The sequence below is a fragment of the Antechinus flavipes genome, chromosome 3 (genome assembly GCF_016432865.1).
Source record: "Antechinus flavipes isolate AdamAnt ecotype Samford, QLD, Australia chromosome 3, AdamAnt_v2, whole genome shotgun sequence".
Taxonomy (NCBI): domain Eukaryota; kingdom Metazoa; phylum Chordata; class Mammalia; order Dasyuromorphia; family Dasyuridae; genus Antechinus; species Antechinus flavipes.
The window spans coordinates 39,352,983-39,367,126 of NC_067400.1; the positions used below are offsets into that span (position 1 = coordinate 39,352,983).

Consider the following 14,144-nt stretch of genomic DNA (forward strand, 5'->3'; position numbering starts at 1 on the left):
AGCCAATGATTATTTCGCCGAGAGATAAAACTCTCCTGGCCCTCACTGTCAAATAGGGCCCCTTTCAGATTTTAATTACAAAATAAAATTAGTCTGCTCTTCCTCGGAAGGGTTTGCGCGTCGTTAAACAGAGCTCTCCCCCAATACTGGTGGTCGTCAAACTCTGCTAATTAGCAATGCTGAGAAATTCCAGTTAACAAGGACATTCTCCAAGACTGCGGGTTCCCTGCCGCTCGCCTTCATTTCCATAAGAAGATTAAGAGTGGAGGGGAGCGCTCTCAGATGCAGATGCAGAAACGAAGCGTCTCTTAACGAGCATCATAATAGTAAGATGCTAGGCTAGTTCTCACCTAATTACCGCAAGTTAAACCTCTATTTGCCGCTAGGGAGAAAAAAAAATAAGTCTGCGGTTCTTTCGATGAACAAAATTGTTTGATAGCTTTAGATATGTTACTGGTGGGGGAAGGGTAAAGGAATTGGAAATGGACACACGCAGGAAAGAAAAATAAACTTTAAAAGTTCGATTTCACTTACCACGGAGGTAGTTTTCTTTGGGAGAAGGGCTTTTGCCTAAGGTCGGTCCCACAATCAAAGGAAGTCCAAAATATGCCAGGAGTCTCCAGCTCCTTCCCCGCCCTCTCCTGCCTCCCCAACCTTTTCAGCTGTCTAATCTATCCCGAAAAGTGTGGAAGAGTTATTTCCCGTCCTCGGGGAGGGGGGAGGAGGGAAAGAGACATTTTCTAGCCTGTTTCCTATAAGCGCTTTTCCGTTTCCATAAATTATACCCAAGGCAACACGTTAAAGAATCCCTGAAGGAAGAGGCCTGTCTTAAATCTCCTATTCCTGAGGAGTGCGTGGAGGGTGGTTATTAGCCATGCAGCAGGCCGCTAGGAAGGACTGTGGGACCGAAGCACTTGCTCCAGCGTTTGGGGTTGGAGGTTAGGAGTATTTAGGGCTGAGTGATGGCCCTGGGTTTCAATGGCGCGGCCAGGGATTCGATTTTGTAAATACACTCGTCGTCACAAGTCTAGTGGGAAAAGGGTTTCCGCGCCCTTGGTGCCTCCTGCTTTTCCCCAGCACGTTATTCTCACGCCTGAATGCCAGCGACAGTTAGTTGTATCGCGCGGATAAGTCAAACGCGCTTAATTAAAACAAAGCTGAAAATAAATGCAGCCAATGAGAACCCAATTGTGACGCATTTTCCCCCGCTCATTTATGTGATCAACGCAATTAGCTGAGGCCCAAGCCAGCCCCTTTCACCTCTTAAATGCATTATTATAGAGTTCAAGCATAAATTCATGCATCTGGTTATCGGAGGTGGGGGTGGGAAGGAATCTTCCGGCTGCCTCAGTTGAGCGAACAAATCTTCCCTGAGGGCCCCGATTTCCTAGTGCCCAACCCGAGAAGCCCAGACCGAAGTACTCGGGTCTCCGCGGACACTAGTTATCAATTTCTTGCAAATTTAATCAGAGATTGGAGGAGGGGAGGACGAGAGAGGACGGAAGGGTGTGTGTGATGTGATTAACCGCACACACCCAGGAGGAGAGGTGCCCCTAATTTTCACCCCACCCCCCCACCCCCAGTTTAACCCAATGATTAGACAGGCGCTAAGTACTTGAGTAAATTGAATCAGACTCTTACACGCCTCTGAGGGACACACAGCAATCTGTTTATAAAAATGACTTGTAATTAATTTTGCTTCTCCCCACCCCACTCATCTCTCCTTTTTTTTTTTTTTTTTTTGGTGGGGGGGGCGCTAAGATGAAGATTTCCTAACGTTTTTTCTTTTTAAAGTGAAAAGCGCGATTCTTGGGGCAAACTCGTACCAGTAGGGGGCGCACCAACCCCGTAGCTGAAACCCGTGGCGCAGAAAAGCCGACCGAGGCCACCTCGGGTTGGGCTCCCGCCGCCCTCCCAGAGGCCTCCCCCACCCCCACCCCAACCCCCAACCGCCTCCTTTGACTGGTCTCTGGGCGTGTTGAAGTATTTCTCCATTTTAAAGTGGACAATCTCCAGGGGTCCTACATCTCCCTCCCCCCTTCAAAGGAGCATTGGTTTATAACACCCAAACTTTAGAAAAATAAGTAGTGTTTCCCCCCACTTTCTTTGAAGGGATGGGGGAGCTGGATTTAAGGGAATTCTGAAAGTGCCCCCTCCACACATCGATTTGTGGATTTACCCCACCCCCACCCCCACCCTGTATTGTCCAAGATAGTTTACGACAGAAGCGGACTGAGCAGGGGGGAGTTTGGGGGTATTTTGAAGGGAGGGAGCCAAGACTTCTCTTCCTCCCCAGTAATCCTGACTTCTGTTGAATGAATTAATGCAATAGATGGAACGTGGCCGGGAGCTAGCGATCTGTAGGTTTTCCCACCCGAGAAGGGCGGGGGGTGGGGGGGGATATGTTAGAGTGTTAAAGGAGAAAAAAAATAAATAACCCTGATGGTTTAAGTCCTTTATAAGCCACAAATAGCATGAGGTTGTTGCTTCTTTTTTTCCTTTGTAGTCAAGTGCATTTTAGCCACAAAGATCCCAACAAGAGAGTGGAAGGAAACTTAGAGCGGGCTTTGTTTGCCTGCGTGTACTGACAACAAGAGAAACAAAACTACCTATTTGTAACGGACGTGCTCCCATTTCTCTACGCATTGAGCTCCCACCTATTGAAATCTTTACATCGGGACAATGGAAGAGCGGCTAAAATTACCCTCCTGGGTCCACTGAGAGCAAAATTCCCGAGACCCTCCGGTCCAGTCCCCCTCCCACCTACCTCCCCCCCCACACACACTTCTCGTCCTCTCTCTTCTCCACTCCTTCCTCCCCTCCCCTCCCCTCCCCTTTTCCAGGTTTTTTTTTTTTTTTTTTTTTTTTTGGTGCACCGCCTGTTCTTTGCCTTTCCTCCCCTGACCCTGCATGGGCCTTGGTAGACCTCACCCCACCCTGACCTTCCAGCCCCGGGGAACCCAGTCCCAAGCGGACTGTTGAGCCAAAAGAAGGGGAGGGGGTGCGGTGCAGACTTTGAGGGAGTGAGTGACAGGACAAAAGGAAAGGGTGATAAAGTTTGGGTTGTGGGAACTGTGTTTGAGGAGTTTTAAAAATCATAGCACGTTAGAACTTGGGAGTTGTGTTCTGTCTGATCCCAGTTCTCTAGGTCTGAAGAACGTTAATCTAATTCCCTTCTTCCTCCTCCTCCTTTTCCCTCTTTCTGTCTTCTCTCCCTCCCCCTTCGTTCATTAGAGTTATGCATCCCCTACTTTTTTTTTTTTTTTTGAGAGGGACACACTGAAATTCTTCTAATAAGCTTAAGAGAAAAGAGAGGAGGGGAATGAAGGAATATGGGGCTAGGTTTGTGGCTTTTTTTTTCCTCCTTTTCCTCACTGTTTGAATGGATTAAGGATTGGGCGGGTGGGGGCGGGGCGGGGCCATAACCAGGGGAAGGGAGGAGGAGGGGAGGAGGAGCAGAAGGAGAATGAATTAGATATGAGATACCTACAATTTCTTAATAACAAAGCGTATAAGGGGTGTCCCGGCTACTAGGGATGCATCGCTCTGAAACTTGGCAGGAATAAGCTTATAAATATTTCCTAAACCCGGAAGGAAAGTGAGTGCAAAGATGGTCTTAGGACAGACAGTCCTACTTTCCCAGCTCCTTTTCAGAAATCACAGTGAGATGACAAAGACAGAGAAAGCAAGCTAAAGGGACAAATTGGATCTTGGAGGGGGGGATGATGGGAGAGGGGAACCTATAGTCCGATGGGCCTTGTAGCTAATTCTCTCGGTAGTTATAGAGAAAGTGCCAATTAGAGGAGAACGAACAAGAATGGGTACACCAAATCTCTATGACCCTTTTGTGAAATACTGATGGGAGACTTGCATTAAGTGTGTCCCCCCCCCACTCCCATCCCTTAACTCCTCAATCTCCTTCACCCAACACTCAACTTCCCAAAATCAATACCAAGTTTGAAGGGGGAAAAGCCCAAGGCAGCCACAATACTGTTTACCCTCTTCCTCCGAAAAGGCGTGTGGTGTGACCTGTTGCAGCGAGAGGGATACAAAGGTTTCTTAGTGGCTGGCTGGCTGGCGGTGGGATCCGCCTCCCCCTCCCCCAGGGCCGCGGAAGGTTCCGCGGCGCGGCAAACCCCGCCCCCTTTCATGCAAAACCAGCCGGAGAGGCTTGTCCTGTGTGGAGGAGCCGGAGCGCGCTGATTGGTCCGGGGAAACCCATTTATTCCCTGACAGCCCCCATCACATGGATGGTTGTCTATTAACTTGTTCAAAAAAGTCTCAGGAGTTGTCAAGGCGGAGAAGAGAGTGTTTGCAAAAGGGGGCAAAGTAGTTTGCTGCCTCTTTAAGACTCGGAGGAGAGAGAACAAGCAAGAAGAGAAGGAGAGCGAGAAAGAAAGAGAGGAAGAGAGAAAGAGGGGGAGAGAGAAAGAAGTTTTGAGCCTCGGGCTCAAAGGAGCGTTTCACCCAAATAATAATAACAATAATAACAGCGGCGGCGGCAACGGCGGCGGCGGCGGCGGCGGCGGCGGCGGTGGTGGCAGCGGCGGCGGTAGCGGCAGCGGCAGCAGCAGCCAGTGGAGTATTTTTTTCTTCCTGATCCTGCTTCCAGGTCGTCTTCTTGCTCTGCGTTTTTAATCGCTCGTCTTATTTTGTTGGAGGCGCGCACTCCCGACCCCCCCACCCTCTTCCTCCTCCCCTCCTCCCCTCCCCCCGCCCTCGGGCCCCCCGAAAAGTCTCGCCGGCCCGTCCGGGACGCCCGAGGCCGGCCCGGGGAGGTCGGGGGCCCGCGGAGCGCGCGATCGAGGGAGCGGCGCGATGTACAACATGCTGGAGACCGATCTCAAGCCTCCCGGCCCGCAGCAAACTTCGGGGGGCGGTGGCGGCGGCGGTGGAGGAGGCGGCGGTGGCGGCGGCCCCAACTCCACGTCGGCGGGCGGCACGAACCAGAAGAACAGTCCGGACCGCGTAAAACGGCCCATGAACGCTTTTATGGTGTGGTCCCGCGGGCAGCGGCGTAAGATGGCCCAGGAGAACCCCAAGATGCACAACTCGGAGATCAGTAAGCGGCTGGGCGCCGAGTGGAAGCTGCTGTCCGAGGCCGAGAAGCGGCCCTTCATCGACGAGGCCAAGCGGTTGCGCGCCTTGCACATGAAGGAGCATCCGGACTACAAGTACCGGCCGCGCCGGAAAACCAAGACGCTGCTCAAGAAGGACAAATACACGTTGCCCGGCGGCCTGCTGGCTCCCGGAGGCAACAGCATGGGCGGCGGCGTCGGCGTCGGGGCCGGCGGCCTGGGCGGCGGCGTGAACCAGCGCATGGACAGCTACGCGCACATGAACGGCTGGAGCAACGGCGGCTACGGCATGATGCAGGAGCAGCTGGGCTACCCGCAGCACCCGGGTCTCAACGCGCACAACGCGGCGGCGGCGGCGGCGGCCGCGGCCGCGGCGGCCCAGATGCAGCCCATGCACCGCTACGACGTGAGCGCCCTGCAGTACAACTCCATGACGAGCTCGCAGACTTACATGAACGGCTCGCCCACCTACAGCAGCATGGCGTACTCGCAGCAGGCCGCCCCCGGCGGCGGAGCTGGCGGAGGCGGCGGCGGCGCCATGGCCCTGGGCTCCATGGGCTCCGTGGTCAAGTCGGAGGCCAGCTCCAGCCCCCCTGTGGTCACCTCGTCGTCGCACTCCAGGGCGCCCTGCCAGGCCGGGGACCTGCGGGACATGATCAGCATGTACCTGCCCGGCGCCGAGGTGCCCGAGCCCGCGGCGCCCAGCAGACTTCACATGTCCCAGCACTATCAGGGCGCGCCGGTGCCGGGCACGGCCATCAACGGCACGCTGCCCCTGTCGCACATGTGAGCCCCGGAGCCCTACGGGGCAGGAACAATTTTTTTTTAAGGAAAAGGAAAAAAAACAAAAGAGACTTGTATGGCATAGAGAAAGGGGCCCACCGCACCACGGGATGGGAGGGGGGGAAATTCCCCACCATCTACAGCAATGACAACTGCAAAGAAGAACTTAGACACACACACACTCAAACACACACACACACACACACACACCACACACGACAAAACAACAAAACAAACCCAACAACCACCGCAACACCAAGAAGAAAACTTTTATTGAGAGATTCCGGACTTCTTTTTGGGGGGACTATTTTTGTACAGAGAACTTGGGGGAGGGGGAGACAAAAAGGGGGCTTGTATAAATCTCTGAAGGGAAGAAAACTACACAAAACTTTTTAAAAAGTTCTAGCGTGGACGGTAGGAGCTTTGCAGAAAGTTTGCAAAAGTCTTTACCCATAATATTTAGACCTAGTCTCCAAGTGACGACGAAAAAAATGTTTTAATATTTGCAAGCAACTTTTGTACAGTATTTATCGAGATAAACATGGCAATCAAAATGTCCATTGTTTCTAATCTGAAAATTTGCCGATATTTTTCAAAAGAATCTTCTTGCAGAATTTCCGATCACTGCAACTGGGATTTGGGGCAGTTGCAAACGAGAGAGGAGGGAATTAATTTCAATTTGGACATTTTAATTGTTTAGAAATCGTACAAAAGGAGAAAAAAAGGTTAGGATACTTGCAAAAAAAAATCACTTTCGTGGTTTTTTTTTAATAAAAGGGCAAAATCTAGGTTGTACTCTTTTTTTTTTTATTGTTAAGAGAAAAAGCAAAAGCTGGCCCCTCCATACAGGCTGCCACGGCTGGTAATTTATAATAGCATTTATTTCCAAACTTTTCATTCTGTTTCAATTTGAAGACAAATTAAAAAACAAAAAAGGAAAAAAAAAAAACGGCGAGAGCGACCTGAAATTACTGTGTTTGAAATATTTTCTTATGGTTTGTAATATTTCTGTAAATTTATTGTGATATTTACGGTTTTTTTTTCCTCCCTCATTTTTGGTAGTTGTATTTTAAAACTCGGCTGACCCTGTGTTTCTTTAAACCAGTCTACCGAGCGTCCATGTACATATATTTGAACTAATCCCGTCCTTATAACAGGTACATTTTCAACTTAAGTTTTTATTCCATTATGCACAGTTTGAGATAATAAATTTTTGAAATATGGACACTGAAATTCCATTTGCGTCTTGGATTTCTTTGGAGAAGACAATGGCGTTGTTTGGAAGTGCCTGGGGGAACTAAAATGCCAGGCTCCTAGAATGGCCTTAGCAAAAAAAAAAAAAAAAAATAGGGTCGAGGTGTCCACTGCCAGGCACCTGGTCTGCAAATGCAAAACAGCCAGTAAATTAGGGAATTCGGAGCTTAGCTAATAGAACAGGGACTCTGGATGACCTTTCAGGATGTCCGTTTTTAGGTAAAGCAGGATCTTTGTAAAATCAGGGCTCCATCTTTAAGCTCATGATGGGTGATGGGGGGGGGGGGGTGGAAGGACAACAGCTCTTTTACTGATTTAGAACACTTGTTGCAAATAACGAGAAGACCGACGGGCTTACTCTGCCTTTCTGTCTGACCAGTAGCCTCACACTGTGGGTATGTGTGTAGGATTTGAGGCAGCCTGGAAGGGAAGATTGTCTATTCCGGAAAACCAGCCGGAGGTGATGGGCCCAAAGGCAGAAGCTGGGCGGGCTGTGTCGGGCTGTGTTTGTTTTGTTTGAGCCTAGTTCACGGTGCACTGGTCTTTGGGAAGTTGAAGTATATTTAGAGGGACAAATGGTGTCTCTCTCTGTCAGAATAATTGCAAACTGGACGTTGAAAGTGCTGATGTGTGTTGGGGGGGGGGGGAGGGAGGGTGTCTCTGGCCCTGCTATTGTCTGAGGGAAACAAGTGGTTTGTTTCTTTTGTTAGGAATTCCATAAACTTTCTCCTCTTTCCCCTCATAGAGAGGAGAGACCCGAGAGGACCAGTTGTAAACCGTGCCGCTTATCACAGCTGGGGTTTTTATTTCTTTTTCTTTCTATCTCCCTCCCTATCTTTATCCGGATTCTACTTTAAATTGCCAGCGCGGGTCGGAGACTCAATTCGGATAGTGTCTCCAGCCAAGGAGTATCCAGGCATCCACCATATGAAGCAAGAAACCAGCCGGCTCTGAGGTAGATGATTTGCTTTGTCGAGTCTGTGTAAGTAATCACGTTTGGCATTGCAATGGTTGGTGCCCCTGGTGCCGGTGTCAATACTTTGCTGTGCCTCGGAGCTAGCAGAGTGTGGTCCTAGGCCCCGTTGCAAAGCGAGCAAAAGGAAAAGGGCCCTGGGCCTTGAAATTAACGAGAACCAGGCGCTGACGAGCCTCTTGGGGCTTTGGGGTAGTGAGAGGCCAGCTGGGACTTCCCAACCACGTGTGCCCTAAACTTAGCAAAATTAAGTCACTGAGGAAAAACCGTGCAGGACGTATAGTACCTTTCCCTGGCCCGTTTTTGCTACTGAATTATTTAAGTGGCTTCCTTAACTTCTGAAAACAGCTTCCCGCCTGCTACCGGGGAGTCGGAGTTGGGAAACTTTCAGCCGAGTCTCCGGTTGAGTTCCAAAATGTGGACTAAGTGAGATTTTGAGATGTGTGCAGCTGGTAGCGTTTTGTACCTTTTTTAGTTGCATAGCAGATTTGTCTCCAACAGCCAGGGCTCTTAATGCCACTTATCTAGCAGAGGGAAAATGCTCGTTGCCTGGGGCTGATGTAAATGCATTTTGCGAGGTGCCCGATTTATTTTTTTTTTCCCTCTTTGGTGGCCCCAAGTGGAAAGTTAAAAGCTAGCAGCAAGGCCCTGGGTTTGAGTTTTCCTTCGCCCCATGGACATATTTTAGGGGAGTTTCTTAAGACTTTCAGGACAATGCTGTACTAGGGCAAACAGATTATTATTCCAGTTCCCTTACCCTGGGTGAAGCATTTTTTTTTTCCTAATTAATGCAGAGACTCTGAAAGAATTTCTCGGAGCTGCCCGGCTTTTGTAATGCATATAGGATTATTCACGTGGTGATGAGCACGTTAGCCTGCCCTAGCTGGCACATATGAATAAAAGAAAACTTTGAATAAAGATCCAAACGATCTTGCCATCCATCAAGGAAAAAAGATGCAAGAGATTTGAGCCTGGAGTTGGCTATATATATATATAAAAGGGGAACTTTTAAAATGCATTAATATATATCTATGTTATCCTATACATATATGTTTGGATGTATATATACTGTAGTTCACTTTTTTAAAAAACCACTTAAACAGGACACACTCAACTCTAAGCTGCTTATTACCGCCTGCGACTTTTTGTTGACGAATTACCGGGGTTCAGCTATTTTGAAAGAAAAAAGAGATTGGGGTGGGGAGGAACAGAAAAGAATTTTGCAAAGTTGGACCAGATGAAGTGACGCCTCTTGTCTGCCAAAAACATCAATAAATGCACCGACCCCCCTCCCCAAAGGCATGTTCTTGAACCGAGAGAAGCTAAAAACCTTTTGTATAACAATTCAAATTCTCTCAAAAAAAAAAATTCCCCACCCCCCCGAAAAAAGTCAAGAACGGGTGGCAATTTTCAGTTCCTCGGAATAGATGGTTCAGCGGTGTGATATAACAATTTTATTACTTGGAAATATTATTTGTTTTAATAGAAATCAGTGATTTTTTTTTTCCTACGAGGTAAAAGGGGGTTAGGGAAACTTACTTGCATTGGCTATTTCCTTCGATTTGAAAATCAACAGAATTTACTTAACCGAAAGAAGGGAATGGAATTGGTGGAAAGGGGAATCTGGTCTGGGGATTCTCAATTTGGGAACGAGGAAGTGGATTTTTATGATGTCGCTAACCTTACCCGGGAGCTTCTACGAACCTAAGATAAAACCATCCTTTCCCCAGTGAACATTTCTTTTTTTCCTCGCCCCCAAGCGTCCTTTAAAGACGGAGTGTTAAAATATTTTGTTGAACTGGAGAGGTAGATTAGCAGGGTTTCTTGCCAAGGCTGGGAAGCTGGTGTTACAGGCGGTCCCTGGGGGACGCGGCTCACATTAACTGCGAAATGCGTATTTGACAAGGGCTCATTCTGAGGTATTATTACTTCGAACTGGTCCCTACTGGACTTTCCGAGGGGTCAGAGAGCAGCGCTGCAATTAATTATTTAGCCTGCTCTTAGATTTGCTTGTAATCGTTGAACTTATTTCGAGAATTGACACATGCTTCCAGGCGGGGATCTCTAGAGGCTCTCGTTTTCTAGGCAGCCGTGCAACCCCAGGCCTTGACAATCCGGAGCTAAACTAGCCTCCCCTTTCTCCTCACTCCCTTACCCCAATCTAGCCTGCTCCTGAGCTAGGACATAGTGCTGTCTTCCTCTTCTCCGTCCAACTCTTACCCCGATGTTTAGAGAATTTCTCAGGGAGAATCAGGAAGCCTCCTAGATTTCGAGAAGGGCAGGGGAGAAATGCGGACCAAAAGACTGGACAGAGAGGTGAGGGTTGGAGGACCCTAGAGGTCCTGCAGGTGTTGGGAATAGGGAGGATTTCCAAGACTACTGGCTAGTTGCCGAAAACGTGTGATAAGATAGACCTGTTTCCTTCTGCTCACTTATTTCCAAACTAGGGTCTGGCCGGTCTTTAGGGTGTTCTGAAAAACGAGGAGAGTGAGATTAGGTGACCATAATATATGTTGAATGAATAAGAGATAAGCTGGGGGGGGGGGGGGCGTAATTACAAACCCAATTCATTCAGCTTTTCAAGACTTTTGTTATGAGAGCACCATTGACGGCTTTCGAGCTGCCAGTTTTCTTACATTAAGAAGGAAAGCTCAGCGCCTCAGGGGGACCAGCCGCGAGAACCGCTTAACTGCATAGTGATGGGGTCCTCATTTGGAACCTTTACAAGGGGGAAATTAAACAGACCCTTTGTACGCTCCCGGGTTTACTTTTCAATTGCTGACAGTTTATAGCTAACTGCACGGAGATGAGGGTTTGATTGGGTAGAGATGGCTTGCTAGTTAATGCCACAGCTATTTTTTTTTTCTGTTCCACTTATTTGTTTATTCATTTATTTATTTATCTCACTATCTGAAGTAATTTAAGAAGCAGCCATCCTCCCTTCCCACTCTCCATACCACAACATCACTTCCCCTGCTCTCTCCCTCCAAATTGGGGAATTTCAAGAGGTAGCCAGCTACATTTTGCTTTTAAAGAACATTTACAAGAGAAGTGAGCTCCCCTCCCCCCTCTCCTTCCCACTTCCCTTTCATCCCTATGTCTCCCAAGTTTAAAAAAAAATCCTTTGCCTCTCACCTTTGAGTCTTTTTCCTGCATTTCTTTAAAATGGAATTAAAATGAGGGCCTTCAGAGTTCCCTTTAGGCTGCTAGGATTTGTCGGGTGGGTATACACAGTTGGGAAGGGAAGGAGTAAGGGAGTCCTGCATCCTGTCCTTCCCCTTTCTGTAGGGTTGGAAGTTCAATGATGATTAGGTCTGTTTGAGCTAGATTGAATAGAATACTGCTTGTGTGAGTTCCCTTGCACACTGCCTATTCTTTACCTTTGCTTGGGTAGAGTTTTCCTGGCTTAAACTGTTGGAGGTGAAAGAAGCCCAGAGAGGTGCTCCTTAAAGGTAGTGGCAAAGTGAATTGGAGTGGGAGATGGAAAGGTTTCTCTCATGCTTGACTGCCTGCCTTCCCGGAGAAGCTGGGAAATGCCTGCTGCTGATCTGGCGTTTCCATTGGTTTCAGGAGAGAAAACTTTTATAACTTTTTGAAAGCGTCAGACAAGACAACGGAAGAAACTGTTTCTTCCTTCCTCCCCATCCCAAGTCTCATTTCTAATCCCTGTCTCTCCCAGGTCCATCAAATTGTTTGCTTTCAGTTTTCAATTGGCTGAGATAATTTATTCCTAAAATAGTACATTTAAGACATGATGGTTTTGTTTGTTTTTAACTACTCAAGGTTTTTTCCCTTTGATATATGAAACAAGGGAAAGGGGTACAGGTGGAACTGAGTTTTTAAGTAGGTAAATAACCATCTTTTCTTCTTGATCTATGGGATTGTTATCTTTAATGTTCTGAATTCCTGATCTCTAGGTTCTTTTCAAATTAAATAAAATAAAAGGCCCTTTCCCTTGAGAGAGGCACAAAGACATTAGATACTTGAATTTTGAAGGGTTGCTTCAACACCAAAACCTCTTGGATTTTCAAATGTTACTTAATCTGATAATATTATTGATCTACACTATGACTGCCCTGCTTATAGAACAGGATTGGGGTGGGTATCGATGCTTACCAGCTCTCTGAGGCAGGCAAACTTGCTGTTAGGCTGCAGGCCTGCTCCTCTGGGCCTCAGCCTACATAGTACCAAACTCCTGCCCTCTCACCTACCTATACTTACAGGAAGTGGGAAAGCCATTCCAGGAGGTGTGTTTTGGAGTCGGATTCATTGCTTTGCTCTTGATAGGGCTACTTGTCCCAGATGATTGGCCTTGACAGCTAATTAAGGGGGGTTTCCCATGATTTTCCAAGTTCATTCCCTATCATTCCCCATAGGTCTTGGGAGTTGGGGGAAAACCGAGCTCCCTGTGACAGCCTAGCCCTTAAAACTGTTGCCCTAAGACAAATTTTATATTTAACATTCACTCTTGAGATAGCCCCAGGATCCAGGAAAGGGAAAGGAATTTCTGTCTGGGAGGCCCCCAGGATTTGAAGTCTAGGCTCCCTAGGATGAAGGTCACTTTGGTCAAAGCCCCAAAATATCTTCCCAACACCCCAGTCTTCCCCAGAGCTTCCTGCCTTGTGCTATCCCCTCTTGATAGCTTTCTGATTCCCCTGGTCTGTAGAGGGTGGTGTGTTAAGGAGAGCAGCAGGAGAAAGAGAAAACTTGAATTGGGGTATACATAGCAATCATTTCCTGTATGTGTATTCTTTTAAGGTTGTTAGTGAAAATCTTTTCGTTAACCAAACACCAAATATTCTGGGCTTTGGAATCATGATCAAGGAAAATAAGGGTCTTAAAACTCAAATCCTTACTGGCCCTCCCCCATAAGTAGGGTTGGAAAGAAGAGAGGCTACTGTCTCCTCCTCCTTCTGGGGTTCAGTGGAGAAAGGAGGCTCCAGGGAGATTTTCCTCTTCCAATCGCATCTCCCCAAAACTGAAAGCCTAGCCAGGTGGACCCCGACATGAGGCTGTTAGCTCAGGTGCTCAGGGCACCTTGCTACCACCTGCCTACTCTTTCCCCTCCTTGTCCCCCTTCTCCCCTCCCTTCCTCCCCCAATCGTGGAGGCCCAGACCGGGGACTGGCCCGGCTTGGACATCTTTCCCCCTCCTTCAGCCTTTGCTCTCTCTCCCCCGGCTATTCCCAGCCCCGGGGGCTCTCCTCCTGTGGGCTCTTTGCATTCAGCAAACTTGTCTTCCTTCGGGTAGGATGCCTGACCCGCGGTGCCGGGGAGAGGAGAAGGAGGTAGGGGAGGAGCCGCCCCCACCCGCCCAAGACCGAGAAATAATGAACGCATTAAAAGGAGCCTAGGCGAATTCGGGCAGAAGGCCCTTATCGCGGGCGGCCAGGCCCCGCACTGCCCCTGCTTCCTCCACCCCCCCTACCCGGCCCGTGACGTCACTAGCGCGGCCTGACGGCGGCCAGCAAGTTATGGAATTCTTAATTTTAGCTAACAGCACAACAACGAAATCGACCTGGCCGCCTGGGAAAGCGAGTGTGGCTCCGTTGCCACAACTCGGCGCCCTCCGCTTGGGTCGCTCTCCAGCGGAGAAGGCTCGGGGACCCAGCCAGCCATCAAGCACCTAAACCGGTGCGGCCGTGCCCTCACATTCCCACTCACCAGTACCCAGCGAGGCACTGAGGCGGCCGCAAGTCCCCTCTCCCAAGCTGCACCGATCTCCGGCGTCCTGGGTGCATTTGGAATTTGTTGTGGGTTCTGTTTGGGTGGCTTTATGTTTTTGTTTACGTCTGCTTTGTTTGGAGACGCCCAACAAATGGGGGGGGGGGGAGAATTCTTTAAGAACAGAAAAACACTGTTGTGTCTGCTGTGGGTTTTGGGGAGGTGGCAGTAAGGACTGGTTCTCCTACGATGGAGTTTTCTAAGTCTAAAGGCTTAGATTTCGATGGTTCCGGTTTGTGTTGAATTTGAGAGCAGGATCTCTTTGCACTGCCCTCAAACCCACCTTATCCCCCCTCCCCATTTCTGTCCCTTTTTTTTTTCTTTTTGTAATTG

General features: G+C 48.7%; 1 protein-coding gene and 1 long non-coding RNA gene across 7 annotated transcripts in view; both read left to right on the forward strand.

The window, feature by feature from the left end:
- The window catches only part of LOC127552913 (uncharacterized), a 239,524-nt gene that overhangs the window by 141,566 nt on the left and 83,814 nt on the right, over positions 1-14,144 (forward strand). Inside the window, exon 2 of one of the 6 annotated variants that reach the window (XR_007951611.1) lies at positions 7,981-8,097. The exons of 4 other annotated variants lie outside the window; for them this stretch is intronic. This is a non-coding gene — a long non-coding RNA (uncharacterized LOC127552913). The remainder of the gene's footprint in view (positions 1-7,980; positions 8,098-14,144) is intronic. One more of the 6 variants, XR_007951613.1, reaches the window with a different exon arrangement.
- On the forward strand, positions 538-7,094 carry SOX2 (SRY-box transcription factor 2). Its single transcript, XM_051983235.1, has one exon. The coding sequence runs from the start codon at positions 4,819-4,821 to the stop codon at positions 5,866-5,868; it is 1,050 nt and encodes a 349-aa protein (XP_051839195.1). The 5' UTR covers positions 538-4,818; the 3' UTR covers positions 5,869-7,094.